A 17,340-nucleotide genomic window follows, 5' to 3' on the forward strand; every position below is an offset into this window, starting at 1 on the left:
TCACACTTAGAGGTCATAGAAAAAAGCTTGTCCCGAGCACAACTTCTATTTGCGTAAAGGGATTTCAACACAACTTGGCAGAAATGTTCACTATTGGGAGGCGGAATGTCGCGTGCAAAATTTAGGTCCCTGTGGCCAAGGTCAAGGTCACACATAGGGGTCAAAGTTCAGTTAAAAATCATAAGAGATGATAATATATCCAGATAATTTCCGGATATTGCCCAGATGATATATCCTATATGCATAACTATAATGCCCACATCTCTGTCAAAAGCTTCTGTGACGGACGTATATTGTTGCCCTTGTTACTCCATGAAAAATAGAAAACAGGAACGGCGTTATTTTCGATTCTACTTCAATGATATATAATATCAATTTACAGCGTTAGTTATGGGGTATTCATCCAGCCCTCGAATTTTCACACAGATACTGCAATCTGTATTTGCTTATCGTTTATCTTAGATCACTGGGCCATGTTAGTGTTTATTTCATTGATGACTCTTGGCTAGTCGGAGATTCTTATCAGTCATGTATGTGTAATGTGAAACAATGCAGTTAATGGATAAACTCGGATAAACGGTTAATCAGAAAAAGTCGGTGGTAAGTGTGTAAAACGTTTTTCTTTTTAAACTTCTTACTTTGTTCTGAATCCATGACAGTTAAGCAAACATTTGAAAAAGGGGAAGATATAATTACTCTGTGTTCGAAAGTACTAAACACTAAACGCGATTTTGCTAAACTTATTGGCAAACTCACGGCAGCTGAGCCGGGAGCTCAAGATGCACCAGTATATATCCGACCGCTTGATAAATGAAAGAGAATGAATTAAATCTTCGACAGTTTCATGAATGAACCTCAGTCAATACATACAGCCTTACTCTGGTGGATAGAAAATATGCAGAACAGTTTTAAAAGTATTTTGTCGCCATATCCAAATACTTTTATATACACTGACGCTTCATCAAAATGGTCGGGGAATTCAATGAAACTTACGGTAAAAAACTAATGGTTTCTGGACAAACGAAGAACAATAACTTCATAAAAACATTTAGATATGAAAGCATGTGACATTGGCCGGCGCACCTTTTGTAAAATTTATAGAATATTGATGTCAAATTGTATATGGACAATACAACTAATGTTGTTTGTACATTAATAGATATGGAGGTGAAGTTCGCTCTCTCGACAATATTGCAAGAAGAAATGATTCTGGTGCATTGATAGAAATATTCTGTTAACGGCAGTCCGTATTGCTGGCGTATCCAACACACACGCTGACAGACTTAATGGGACTGAAAATGGTGATACTGAGTGATCTCTAGAACAAGGAATATTTGATAAAATCATTAAAACACACTGGAGCATTAAAATTGCTTTATTTGCATTTATGTGGCTCACCCGCCCACCCACTACCACCCAAAACTGATTTCTTTAAAGATGCTGTATGTTTTAGTTAAGGATGTAACCACTCTCTAGTGAAGTTTTATATATGTATATAATTATATTTCAAAAGCAATTTTCAAAAATCGAAGAATATGTTACATATAAACTGCAAATATTTGTCCACATTATGTGTATTCATTTAAATATGCATTCATTTTTTTATTGAAAAAGTTGACTTGGACTTCATAGAAAGTATATTTCTAATTACCTCCCTTGATAAGCATGACATGTAAATTCGGTAATATATTTAAAAATAATGCTTTTTTGGAACTACCACTATTGATAAATCTTCATTTGAGCATTATATTTATGATATAAAACCATACCAAATCGAGATACAGGAACTTTAGATATTGTCATCTTATAGGAGACATAAGATACAAACTTTAAAATATGACCACTCCGCAATGTTAATCATTGCGTCTGTAATCTGTGTGAGCCCTTTTGGGAGTTTTGTGTATCAATCTTCATCTTACTTCTACGAAGGTTAGTCTCATTTAATCATTAAATTATATAAACCATGATTTATCAAAAGAAACCAAGGTTTTTTGTTTGCTTGTTTTCATTGCCACGCACTACAAACTTTACATTACATTAACCTTGAACAATGTTTTGAATGCATTATCCCAAAATGAACTTGAAGATATCCTAAAACGAAAACAAGATAATAAGACTGACCTAGAAATTAGAAGTAGGTAGATATGTTTTAAATTATATGGTAATAAAGGCATGTGTTTTTTCGAATTCCAGGTTTGTTAAACAAAGTGCACGTTGTTCTTTTTGATATGGCCAGGTATTTGACTGTAAAAACCAAGTAAAATTTGCATGTTATTAAAGGGTGTGAAACTTACTTAAAATGGCGTTCTATATTCTTGTATCACTTTTCTGTTTTAGCATCAAAATAAATCAAATATCCGGTTAGACATTTCTATTACCATTTATATTGAATTTTCATATAGAATGTCATGTTCTCGTAAATGTTACGCTGAATGTGTCTTAGACAATAATACTTATAATTGTAACAATATGAAATTTACTCACTATATTGATTGAAAGATTTATATCTTTAGTTTAAAATTGGGTTTTACATTTGTTTTATGACACAAAGCTCACGAATTTGTTTATGTTGCCTAATAAGGTGAAAATGTAAATAATAAATTCAAACAAACAGAACATCTACACTACTAGGGTATTTTACATCAATTACATTGTTTTCATTTACAGCTCAAAATGGGGATTTTTTATATGCAAAATTGATATATCTATTTATTTGTTAAACTATGAATAATGGAATATTTACGTCTTTTTACCTTTATAATTGTCATGACTCAACAATTCGTATACCGTTTTTCCTCCTAATTGTTGTACTTTTATACATTTACGGATATATTACAAAAGCGCTATAAATAGTAACACAACTTTTCTTTCTACTTCAAAACATTTTGCACTACAGACACATTTTGCGATGACGCACTGGCATAAGTCAAATCTGATGCAGTTCTTCGTGTTTCGAAATATTGAAGAATGCAACGTTCTAGATACATTTACATTTGAACATTTTATGTATTTTAGTTTTCACAAGTACAAAAATAAATTCCAAGAAAACTTTTTTTAAAGGAACTACACTGAGGTCAAAAAACTTAACTTGTGAAATTCTATCATATATCAAGTCAAGCACTAATAGTGAAGAAAACATCTGAAAAATATAATATAGAAATTATTATTCTAGTTATTTAAAATATTTTTTCTTTGTTAGATTCTTAGTCTGATTTGAGTGAAAAGCGCTGCAACGGTTTTCAATTGTTAGTCATTTTGCACACTAAGAATGATTCTGGTAAAACGGGAAGAAGATATGATATTGAAATTTGCACACAAGTTTTAGGACAAGACCTACATCAAAATGTATACACATCTCGGAAAAAAAATAGTTTTAATCCCCTTATATCAAACAACTTAGTGGAGTCACTTTAAAGGGAGACACAGGCAAAATTTTCGTTTCTTCGTTTTGAATTTTTCATTCATTAATCTGCAAAATGTCCTTGAAATAAAAACACTAGGCAGTATCAGGAACAAAACAAACATTTCTCCTTAAAAAAGTAGAATGGTAGTTTTTTTAACTTTACCCACAGTGAGCTATGTGATAGTGAACTCTGGAAAAATTAAAGAACATACCAAATTAATGATTTATGTTTGTTTCATTCATACAATATCCAAACTTATCTGCTATTGTAACTTCTAGGGTTTGTTCAAGTCACATGACTAGTTTTAAAACTACTCGATGATTCTGTCGGCGTCTTCATTTCGTTTACATATTTAGATATATTTACGCTTCAAACCCAAAATATATAGAATTTATACAAAAAATCATGCTGGGACTTTTACAAATGTTATTTTAGCGTAATTTGAGTATATAAAATAATTTTGATATTTTTATCATTATTTTGCCTGAGTATCCCTCTAAATGATACCATATTTAATCAGAATTAAAATATATATATATATCAATATAAAATAAAAGAATAATAATAAAACACTATATTTTTAATGATATTTTGGTGAGTGTGAAGCAGTTCTTGAAAATGTAGCAAAGCGACCTTTTGCCGCGAAACGAGATATGAACAAGCGTGGTTAATTTCGTAGGTAGAGGTAGGGTAGAATTCCCTGATAAAACCCCCATGTCCTTCTGGACTAAGAGACGATGGATCAAGCTGCTGGAATGACGCTCACATCTATGGTAAAGGTTGCTGTTGCACACTATGGGGTTGTTGTCACAAATGTAGAAGCGGTTACCATGATGACGGATGTACATGCCGAAAAACTGGTGTTGGTATTAAAGTTTCATTGATGCAAAGACAACACTGTAAAAGTAACGAGGACAAATACGGCGCATTATGCTACCCTAAATGAAAACAAGGCTTCCATAATGTTGGCTGTTGTATCTGCGAACCGAATGGAGGTCCTGGAGTTAGAGTATCAGACGCTGATCGGCTTTATTGCCAACAAAATGCTATAAAGATTGGTTTCCTCGGACACAGATGCATAACGGTAAAAGATTGCCCGTTCATGGATCTTTTGAGAAAATTGAAGGATCTGGGACATACGTTGTCATTACTTGAAGTAAATGAATTAAGGCAGAGTTTGGCTGACATTGGTCAACTGCTTTAGTGACAAGGATTCACAATTTATTCAAAGATTGTACATGCTTGGTTTAAGATATTCATACGTTTTCTGTAAAATGTCACATTATTCAATAGACTGGTATAAGTGATTGCCATACTTTCTACGATCTTTAGAAGGCACCCCCTTAATAAACCAACGCTTATAAGGGAAACATTGGAAGAATCATCTGCGATCAATGCATATATACTTTATTTCCGTATTATAAAGATTTGCACTTGTCGCATGAATAGATATGTCATGACACATGAATTTATTTAAGTTGAATATTGTTTTATACATTGCAATGCCTCCTTCATAAACATTAAAAATGTATCTTAACAATAAACAGAGTACGGCATTCTAAACCACATTTGTTATACAATGCAACTTTGCAACAACTAAAAAGTTTTTTTCGCAGTCAGAAACAGTGGTTAATATGACTTAAGTTTATTCTAATTATAAGGCTAAGCATAGTTTATACGAGGGGTCGTATATATCACGGTATATATCCAGTAAAGCAAGAATATGAAATTCACGCACGATATGTGCAAAAATATGTCCAAATCTAAGCAAAGCAATAACTGAAATTTGTGAAACGGTAAGAACGGTCCAAAATATTTTATAGTAAATATTATTTTAAAAAATGATATAAGCGTATACGGCTGCTATGTAAAAGAAATTGCTAATTTTTGATTTACCTAGTTCGTGAGAATGACGCCTTGACTACCGTTTGGATGGCGACTTGTGTGTACAAAACCCAATTTAACACGTTATGTTTTTTCCAGTATGTCTTAGACATGTGCCAAAGTACTATTGCCATATCAATATTAACCGAAGCACATAAGATTTATGAGAAGGCTAGCATAACCTTGGTGCATCATTCACGAGATTGTTACCTTGTACAATTTTCACAGTATCCATTTATATGAGAATCTCAGTGTTATATAATACGATTAGCTCTGCAAATGTCTCAGGAATATTAAGAAATACTTTTTTTTCATAAAATATTTTGTTCGAAAAAATGTGTGACTTATTTCAAGTTACATGAACAGTGCATGGCATGTTGGGTGGATTAAATGACAAAAAAGTATAGCCATGATTATGCAAAAAACATTTTTTCTTTACAGCCCTCTGCGTAGCAATGGTAAGAATGAAACTCAATACCAATGGGAATAGGAAATCTTTGCTTAAACACAGGTTGAGGGTGTCTTATTTGATTACAAACAAGTATGGTACCGTTAGTTGTTTTCTACCCTTATTCGTCATTACACGATATTAAAGAAAATATTACTCAATTGCATTTTAATGCATACTATTCTATTGTCTCTGTCGGTTTTGCTTTTTCAATAGACCTGAAAATTGATACAAGGACATTTATTACCCGATCCGTTTTACTTTTACCGTGTTTTTTTTAAGTTATGCATTCAAAACAGTTGAACCGCACATTTTTTAGTTATTAACCTTAACTACAAAGCTTTGAATGAATAGCACTATAAAGACAAGATCACCGCTAGACGGAGCATTATATACCCGAAAGAGTTTTTGTAGTAAGGATGAAGGGGATTAAATAAAGTATTACCTCCTTCAAAAACTAATCCTTTTTTATAGCTGAAGTTGTTATCTTGTAAGTACAAATGCTATGACGGATGGACGGAAAGACACCAGGGGTATAACAATATTATAAACAAATGTTTTCGGGCATATAATTAAGGTACTCAATATAAATGATCATCCTAAGGAATTAAACAGTTGTAAAACTGATAACAATATTAAGGCCATTTGATATTAACTTTTGACCTTTAACCCTAATACAGATATGGATCTTTTATTCAATATAGGCAATTATCCTATGAAGTTTGAACACTATAAGCCAAATGGAACTTGTGTTATGCTCAAGAAAACACAGTGTTAAGGTCATTGTGACCCTTACCTTTGATCTTCGGACCCTAAAATCAAACGGGTCATGTATTGGACATGGCTGTTCATCCTATAAATATTTACAGCTATAGGTTGATTAATTCTTATGTTATAAAGCGAAAACCGTCTTCAGTTTTAAGGTAATAGTGACCCAAAATTTTAACTGGGGTCTTCTACTCAATATTGACAATCATCCTATGAAGTTTGAACACTGTGGGCAAAATGCAACTTAAATTTTGTTCAAGAAACCACAATTTTCAGTGTAAAGATCATAATGACCCTGACCTTTGACCTTATGACCCCAATATCAATAGGGGGTCTTCTATCCAATATGGACAATCGGCCTATGAAATTTGAATATTGTGGGCCAAATTTCGTTTAACTTATGCTCCGAAAACTGTTTTCAGTTTAAAGGTAAAAATTGACCTTGACCTTTGACCACAGACAGACAGACGAACGGACGCCAGGGGGTATAACATAATATGCCCGAAAGTCTTAAGAGCATATAAAAATGAGGTTAAATGAAAATTACTCTAAGAAAATAACTTTAAAAATAAAAAAAGACAGTAAATAGCTTAGACTCAATGCAGCATCGGATGGATTGTGAACACAAAAGCTTTTCACTTTTTGGTATGTGAGCTAAAAAACAAAGCCGGGACACACACTTTAACAAGGAGGGGCAAAACGATACAGAAGAGTACTCCCGATAATTAAAAATGTGACCAAGACTTGCAAGAATAAACACATAGGATAAGTACTGATATAACCTAGTGACGCATGGTTTCTGCGCTTAGAATATAATTATAATTGCATTTTTTAAAAAACAACAACAACAACAACAACAACAAAAACCAACAGAAAACAAACGAACACTGGAATCGATTGCCCATCAATGCTGTGGGTTCGAATTCCGAAAGGGATTTTGGATTCTATCATGCGAGGAAGCTATCCAGCTAGCTTACGTAACGTCGGTGGTTCTACTCAGGTGCCCGTATGTGCTTAAAATAATGCACGGAATGGCACCTGAGGCATTCCTCCACCAGTAAAGCTGGAACTCGCCATATGATCTATACGGTGTCGGAGTGTCGTAAAGCCAAATCAATCAAACAAACAAACGAACAAATGTTAGAGTGTTTCTGTGCACATGCATTGCCTGAATTTGTAATGAAAGCCTGGCAATTTTCCGCATTTTTTTCGCACGGTTTAATCTATGACATAATCTTGCGTAACAACCACTTTTACCGATAGTGCGTCGGCGTTACTTTGTCACTTTTCTTTATTCAATTTTTACGCCTATTGTATGAGATAAATGAACATATTATTCTTTTTTCGTCAAGATATAGTATAATTATTTCTATATATATTCAATCAACTTTGCCAGGGGATCGGTTGCCTAGTAGTTAAAGTGTCTACCTCTCAACCCAGAGAACAAGGGTTCGAGCCCTACTCGGTCACGACCATGTTTCTTCATATGACACTAGATCTGGTTGATTCCAGGAAGCAGACTCGAAATTGATTAATATAAATTGCGGGAACTTGTTTCGCAATCGAGCTTCAATAAATATGTTTAAACCAACTTTGCCAGGATAATAAAAAGTTCATAAAAACACCCTACTTACGGTTTTACAACGGCACGGGCTACCTCTTTCTGTGAGGTTGATGAAGGCACCCCTATAAAAATGTTGAGCGTTCTTTGCGTTAGTTATTCTTTGCGGTAATTTGGCGCAGTCTCCGCCATGTTTTAATTAGAAAGAATAAAGGCAATGAATTAACAACATATTCTTTTCTTTTTAGGTAAGTATTAACAAGTAAGAGAAAGAAAAAGACTTTCTTCGATAGGTTTATTCATTGTATTTTTTGTTTATCGTAACTGTTATCAATGACATTGTATTGTTTAGCTTGCAAACATGTTTAAAGTTGAGAGTCATATGTTTTCGCGGATAAACGTTTTACATACGTATTTTGATATTCATCTATATATCATCATATTTTTACTGTTTATTGTTAATACGCATTTTATATGATAACTATGAACTTTTTGTAAGTAAAATACAGTTTAATAATTGTTTAGACAATTATTTAGAATAGCATGTTCATGCCATATTTGGAAAGAGCTCGGTAAATGAACCCAAAGGCAATTAAACGACATAAAGTCGAACATGTAACATATTGTTTGAACATTACTAAATAAACGACATAAAGTCGAACATATAAAATATTGTTTTGAACATTGTTTATATGCTATTTGTCTAACTGAACATATAAAAATTCATTATTATCTTTCATCTTTTGTTAAGTATATACAGTTATAAGTGCCAAATTAATTGATTGTCAGTATTATCATTTGTGCCAATGATTTAGATTGTTATTGTTTTATGCATAATAGTAAATTCTCAAGTTAAGTATCTATAGTAGCAGTTTAGTAATCATCAGTTTAATATGTTTTTATTTCAATCAGATATATAAATAATTAAGGTTGTGTTGTTAACCAGGTTATTATTATTCATTCCAAACATTTTACATTGCAGTATTATCATAATAATGATTTATATTTTAATACTCTTATCATGTACCCCTAGACATGAGTAAAGTTAAAGCATTGTTATTTTTAGTTGTAAACAATTAGTTAAATGTTATTATGCCACATGTTGTTATGCAACGGCAGTCTCCGCCATGTTTTAATTAGAAAGAATAAAGGCAATGAATTAACAACATATTCTTTTCTTTTTAGACTCCCGTATCATATCAGCAATTTGACCCGGCTAACATTTCCTTTGAATTTTAATATCACAGGTACCCTATCTTTTTGTCACAAACGGGTTCCCACAAAGCACAAAATACGCTTTTATCTGCGTTAAACGTTAAGCATGTAATATTTCTTATTTTTATGTTCGTATATATACTACATGTATGGTGTAATGTTTATATATAGAATAGTAGAACACATGGTGCTTAATCTTAGAACTGATCAGTGGCAGGAGTCACCTGTTTAAAATAAGAACTGCCCATTCAAGAATTCATTGAATAATACTGCATTTATCAGATTAAACTGATATATCATTACAGAGTATGCGGCTGAAAACGTCCATTTGGATAGCATGTTTATAACATTTAATTAACTGGTCAGTGTTCATGTTTAATGGCACAAAATACGAGATTTGTCTTGCAGCTTTTGGATGAGTAGAAGAAGATCTAATATGCCTCTCCTTCAGTTTTTAGGAAAAACAACAGACAATTGCCAGCTTGCTGTGTAGCATACTAACACAGAAGAATTCGATCCACGCAGGATTCGAATCGTTATGAGCTCTTTTCAATTAAAATATAAATTTATAGCACTTATAACGTTATTACACGGCAGTTATATGATACGTATTGCTGTTATCGTATCATCGAACCGAGCTCGTCAACTTATTCAAGCGTTTTCGCCGGTTATGGCATTGTAATACTGTACTGTTACCAAGACAACACAATACCACGAAGCACCGTTATAGGAATATTGTACACTTTTCAGATATACGTGAGCGTGTGATGTACGAATATATGTTCAAGAACGGTGATTTTGGTGTCCTGTCATACATGTAGTTCCAAAAAGCTTAGGCATAGGCCTATTACCTACAGTCTGTTGCTTTTGTCAATCAGTACAATTATAGTAATTTAGTATCTTGCATGGAAGTAAAACATTAAATGGTTACATGTTGCTCCCATTATGACAAATGATTTCTATGGAACAGAATTAGTGCATTTATTCCATCTTGCTTTATGATATCGGGACTTACATTATGCTTGCTTCTATACTTCTTTATGACAATGAAAACCTGCGTTTTGCTGAATTCAATCATGCCTTATGATTACTGAATACACTTTCATGTAATTGCAACCTTATGTGTTCCCTACTAAACCATCAAACACACATATTTTAATATGCTTTATGTTTCATTGCATCTTTTTTTAAGGACAACGTTTTTTGTTTGGTGTTTAAGATAACATTCTTTGTTGTTTTTGATATAACTATATGTAACATGGTAAGTTTCTGTCAGTACCTTTAATTTGCTATAAATCTGCCACTTATATTGTCGACATTATGTCACAATAAATTATTAATTTTGATCAATAATTGGCGAATTTGATGTGTCTTAGCATTCATATGCTTCAATATATTTACTGATTACAAATATAATGCAATACATGATCACTGCGCGTCGACAACGAAGATGACAACGATAGCGATATTAAAGTCGCATGTGACAGTACGCACTAAGCAGTTGGCAGTAAGCATAATGCGAGTTGCAATAATTTGTGTTCATATTATGACAGCAGGTGTCGCTTTGTCGGTACATCCCGTTATTTTCCGGATGATCCCGTATTTTGGCACGTGGAGTAAAACAAAGTTACGTCCCCTTTATATAGGGGCGTATACAGAACAGTGTTAGTTGGGGACTGACATGTAAAGGGAAAATTTACTGAAAAACAAGAGAACACGATGTGACAGACGAAAAGTGCGTGTTTTTTAATATTCCGCCAGCATGTGGAAAAAAAAAATGTTATAGATGTCTCTTATAACTCACCCTACAAGTGGCAACTCACCTCTTATACAATTGTTTACACTTCTTTTTGAGCGTGTGTGCAATAGTGAGATATACTATGCTCAAACTTACGGTGGTACAAAGGTGACATGTGTGTGTTTTTATTTATCTTGTGCGCACGAGATACTGTGTCGTGGCCACGGGTTACTAAGTCGTGGCCACGAGATAGTTAAGTCGTGGGAACGAGATACTTTGTTGTGGCCACCACGAGTTACTAAGTCGTGGCCACGAGATAATTAAGTCGTGGGAACGAGATAACTAAGTCGTGGCCACGAGTTACTAAGTCGTGGCCACGAGATAAATAAGTCGTTGGAACAAGTTACTATGTCCTGGCCACGAGAAAGTTTAGTCGTGGCCACGAGAAAGGTAAGTCGTGCGAACGAGATAAATAACCAATCAAATTACACTATTTATATGAATTTTCCTAACAAGGATGCCCCTACTTCACCTGCCGTAAAAGTGCCATTTATACAAGTTATTGATTGGTCAAAGATTTAGCGTCATTGTGACCCTGATTTCTGACCTAATTGCCTAACAATTATCAGGTGTCATCTACTGATCTTTTTAGGTTATATAAACTACGACTTATTCTTTCTAAATCATTCATCAGACATGGATTTTACATGAAATGTCATGTTTATCTGACCCGTGACCTGAAACATCCTTATACTGACCATGGGCAATGTCCCTACCCAATAAAATAAACCAGGATTAAGTCCTCCTCAAGTTATGGTATAAACAATGTTAACAGGCCGTTTTACGTACAAAATGACCAATTCTATCATTGAATTGTCCCAACAAAGGGCTATAACTTAGTCAAAATTAATTTTGATTTATGGGCCTTATGATCCTAAAGACATGTATCAAGTTCAAAGTGAACACTTCAGTATTTTTCAAAGATTAATGTTGCACCTAAATCTTTAAACAGAAATTTTCTAAGTTTAAAAATCATGGTGTAATCTAATTAAATTATCTCGTCTGCACGACTTAAGTATCTCGTTTCAACTACTTAAACGACTTAGTAACTCGTGGCCATGACATAGTATGTCGTGGCTACGATATAGTATCTCGTTCCCACGACTTAACTATCTCGTGGTCACGACTTAGTAACTCGTGGCCACGACTTAGTACAGTACAAACTTGATATTTTTTTCTTCTTTTTTTTTGTAAAATAAAATAAATATAATTTGGCTTCACACAAATGTCGTGCTTTAAATCCTTTACGCTGTAAGTGGGCAGTATGAATATACATGTATAGTGTTATTACAAAAAAAATATATGGAAGTTTCTCTTAAAGACAGGCACAACTTTACTTGACCCGTAATAAGGAAAGCAGATTCCTATACATTGTGTTTATGTGTTTTTATTTAAATAAAACATATTTAGTAAGAATTTTATAGATTTCAATAAATTTCTATGATAAAAATATATTACTGAAAGATGTGCATAGTATATTTTTAAGCACAAATGTATGTGAATGTGGTGGTGTGTGCGGGATGTCTGATCTATAATCAGACACACATATGCCAACATTTGTAATTGACTATGCACACGTTTCCTTCTTTCCTTATCATACATGTATATTTTAATGTGTTACATACCTATTCGCCACTATTATTGACTCTGAGACAATTATTAAGTTAAAAGGCCAATAATTTTTGCTTTTTAATGACAAAGTCATTAGATAAAGACTTCGCAGTACCTAGGCAGGTGCTTAACAACTGGATGACAACATTATATGTTTTGGTAAGGGAGTACACTATGACCAATATTGCATGAAACTGACACGCATATATTCCATCCCAGCTCATGAACGTATTTTAGGGGTAGGTGTAGCCCTTAAGCCATGGCCAGAATCCGCCACTGTACGTATAACTGCCCCATTGAATAACTGATTACGAGCATATTTTTTCTATTAGACTGTATACATATATAAAATTATATTGCATAATCCTTTACTACTTGTATTTATATTCTTTCCACTGAAATTTATGTATTAAGCGCTTGGTAAGTATTTATATATACATGTACGCAGTATCTATACGGAAAATTCCGATGATAGGCGAATCGAGGAAAAAATCCGTTGATATCGATAACAGAGTTCTCGCCCCTTAACAGTTCACAAATCGCTAGACATTGTTTAAAGCCTCAGACACCGAGCTTTATTAAGCATAAACACTGAATAATGGATATACGCGAAAGCTAATAGTAATCACGCCATGCGAGCTATAAATCAAATAAGTCACATTTTAACAAAATCCACCAGGGAACAAAAAATAGTCAATTTACATAAACGTAATACAAAAAAACTAAACCGTAAATGGTTTGTATAGAGCATGAAGAAAGGTAGCTTATACATAAAGGTATATGACGTTAACATTTTAGTATTCCAAATGGCTTGTTCCAGTTTAATAGTTATCACTCAATGAAAGAATTGGTCACTACGAAAGTTTGAATGAAATAATGAAAAATGGAATCCAGCATAATGCAAAGTTTAAATATCATAAAGCAAGATGGAATCAAGCATAGTGCAAGTTCTAATGTCATGTAGCAAGATGGAATTAAGCATAATGCAAGTTCCAATGTCATCAAGCAAGATGGAATTAAGCATAATGCAAGTTCCAATGTCATCAAGCAAGATAGAATAAATGCTTAATTCTGTTCCATAGATTTCGCATTTAGCATTACTTTCCCTCACCTTGGACATTATAGAAATAATTAAGATTCGTAATGAGCTGCTTTGTAAATTTCATCAATTTATACTTCCGCTCATGATAGATTTTATATAACGTATTTGCACTTGTTTTAGTAATTTATTTGTTCATTTATTTATTTATTTATTTATTTATTTATTGAATAAATGTAAAATTCCGACTACCTGTATTCCATTTTGCGCGTGTTTTGCTTAAGTACTGTGCTAGGACGGTTACCTGTGTATTAAAACATTAAACCTCTTTGCTTTTGATTTTTTATATCACAGGTACCCTCTCGGTACCAGTGATATAAAAAATCAAAAGCAAAGAGGTGGCCGGTTATGCTGCAAAACCGAAGGGAGGGTGTTTTTATTAATTCTACATTTATTTTTGACTAATACGAGTAACTGCTATTTCACGAATATTATGTATAAATGAATATATGTAATATATATGATGCATATAAAATCAAGTCACTGGTTCATTTCAGCCCGTAAATATGTCGAGGTGATGGGCGAGGCAAGACATGTCGATTTTGTGTAGCTTATTGGGAAGTTGCAGTACTTGAAAAACGGGCACATACATGCATACCGCCTTTACTTATGCAAGTACTTACGCAATGAAACTTGACTGGATTGTTATCCATCACTGCTTTGTTTTTAGCAGAGAATGACCTGTGCATGCATATGTAAAGAGGGTACCGCTTGAATAGATTTCGCAAAAAAGGTACCGATATGGATATGCAATGTGATTGTTGTCAGGTAATGCAAATGAGATCTTGTTACAAATGTCTCGGAAACCTACCTTGCAGCAATTCAAAACGGCGACTTTTCAATAAAAATTAAAAAAATAAATAAAAACAATCAGATTCATAATGACCGAGCCGTAGAGCCAATCAAAATTCTTCAATATCATAGTAGTCGAATTGTCTTATCTCATGAAGTCCGTACTTTCTGCATAATGGCCTTGGTTTTTGTTCAAAGTGTCATGGTGAACTTCATATTAGCCTTACATTTGAAGTGAAAACGGGCATGGCATTGAAAAGTTAATAAATAATGTTAAATAATGCACTTCAAACCTTATAGTATAGGAAATGTACCAGGAAATCAGACTAATTTAGGGAGTCAACTAACCTATGTCTTGAAACGGTAACTTAAATGTACCAAAATGCTCGCAATGGTTCGCAAAATATGAATCATAATTTTGTTTTAAACAAATTGCCGAAAAATATCCAAGATGGCGTCTATGATGCCCGCCAAATTTCTGCAAAAAAAACTTATTATAGTTTTCTGTCCGTTTGTTTTCAAGAAATTCAAAAAAGCAACACACACACACACGCACGCACGCACGCACGCACACACATACACACTGTAAATTTATTGATTATTGGTCATTTTTTATGAGAGAAATTTAAAATATTTGAAATGAAAATAAATTTCAATGTTAATTCCTATTTGTACTTTTGTGCAAAACTACAACTCCAACTCTTTAGATTGATATCAATTATTCAAATATAATGTTAATAGACACTTCTCCTTTGGCGTATTATTCATTTTATTTTCAACGTGATCAAAATACAAATCGTGTCTGTAAACATATTATCCATTCATTGCAATTGCTATGAGAAAATAATTGCTATATACTGCTTTGATTTATTTCAGACTATTTCTGGATCGGCCTGACAGATATTCAAGGAGAGGGAATTTGGCGCGTGTACTCAAGCAAGAGTTTGTTGACTTCCACTGGGTTTTCAAGTTGGGAACCGGGACGGCCAGACAATGTTGGCGGGAAGAAAAATTGTGGTCAAATTCGACCAGACAGTCTTTGGGGTGATAACCCGTGCCATGTATTTAAATTCTATATCTGTGAGAAGCCATTGGAGTAAGTATTCTTTTATTTTTCAGTATTCCTATTCGATTTTGTTTCATCATAAGGATATTGCCTGGTTTTTCAGATTGTCTATTGGTAGCTGTCTGATATACGCATAGCTTAAAACATTTGCTCCTCTTTTAAAATTCCATTTGTTTAATTTTTGCCAATATTTTTGCACTCTTTTTAGTATGAGCTCATACCCAAAACGTCATTAATTTTCATTGCTTAAATCGTTACAAGAGGGTGTAGACCTATCACATCTGTCTCATCTGTCTGCATAATTTTAAAATTACTTTATAGGAACTTTATAGGAACATCAAGATGCGCATATCACCGCCTTGTTCCAGCCAATCCTTTGAACACAGAGTGATGGCCTTTGATTAGTTATGCAGTATGCATATAAAGAAATAATTGTTTCGTGCAATTTCTCAGCAGCTACAGGAAGGAATTTAATTAAACTTTATTGAATACCAAGTGAAGATGCGCATGTCATCGGCTTGCTCCAGTCAGACCCTTAATACAGAGTTATGGCCCTTGACTTTTTGCAGTATGCATATAAACAATAATCGTTTCTGCGCTATTTCACTACAACTTTTGGCTGGAATTCATCGAAACTTTATCAGAACCATCAATACTAAGAGAAGATGCACTTAGTAAACCCTTCTCTTGTTAAGGTCAGACCCTTCAACACAGAGTGGCCTGTATGCATTTAGAGCAATAATCGTTTCTGCGCTAATTATCTGCAACTACTGGCTGGAATTCAATTAAACTAGCTGGAATTTAATTGAAATTTAATGGGAACCATTAATACATAGAGGAAATGCACTTATCCTTGCCCTTTTTAGATAAATTCCAAAATTCTGGAAACAGTGATCCCTCAGAAGCATTAATCACAACATAATAACATAAGAATTGCAGACTCGGTTTGATTGAGTCTGTACATGAGGGATAATGAATAAGTGAAACATCCCTCACGCCCCCTAGCACCGACTTGAGCGGTACTCAATTCTCAACACTTTATAGTGTTGGCATCAATGATCCCGAAGGACCAGAAAATATAACAACACTGAAGTGAAGTACGGGGCAACATTTTACGGCTGCCACACGGCACTTGACACCTGCTGTTGTGAAGTACACAATTCTGGAAACAGTGATCCTTCGGAAGCATTAATCACAACAAAATAACATAAGGCCCTTCAACACAAAGTCATGGCACTTGAATAATTATGTAGTATGCATATGCAGCAGTATTGCTATTTATTTGCAACTGCTGGATTGATTTTGACAATACTTTATGGGAACCATCAATACAAAAGGACTTTCATATAAAATCATAATATAAGTGTTTTAAAAAGTACAATATTTGGTCTTGGTAAACTTGTGAAACAGTGAGCAAATAAAGGATACCATAATGACTTAATAACAGCACATTTTGATCGTATAGTTATTTTTTTTATCTTTTTTGCAGTGTCTTAAAATATTCGTTTTCACTTTTTATTCTTTTTTTTTAATTCAATATCAAATATTTTAATAATTTAAAATGTGCTTTGCCCACTTTTACTTTTCGTCTTGTCTAAATTGATCTAGTAGTAACTATATTTAAGACAGACTGTCCATAGAACCTCGGTTTTGTCAAAATGTACCTTTAAATCGGAGATATCTATAAGCTTAAA

The 17,340-nt window shown here is 33.6% G+C and overlaps 1 protein-coding gene across 1 annotated transcript; it reads left to right on the plus strand.

Moving 5' to 3' along the window:
• The first annotated feature begins 4,141 nt into the window (after nt 1-4,141).
• LOC132712885 (hepatic lectin-like) lies at nt 4,142-15,680 on the plus strand. The gene is made up of 3 exons (XM_060695322.1): nt 4,142-4,266; nt 5,730-5,746; nt 15,457-15,680. The coding sequence occupies exons 1-3, from the start codon at nt 4,142-4,144 to the stop codon at nt 15,678-15,680; spliced, it is 366 nt and encodes a 121-aa protein (XP_060551305.1).
• Nucleotides 15,681-17,340: the final 1,660 nt, after the last annotated feature.

This window comes from Ruditapes philippinarum, unplaced genomic scaffold (genome assembly GCF_026571515.1).
Source record: "Ruditapes philippinarum isolate M1 unplaced genomic scaffold, ASM2657151v2 ctg774_1_1_1_1, whole genome shotgun sequence".
Classification (NCBI taxonomy): Eukaryota; Metazoa; Mollusca; class Bivalvia; order Venerida; family Veneridae; genus Ruditapes; species Ruditapes philippinarum.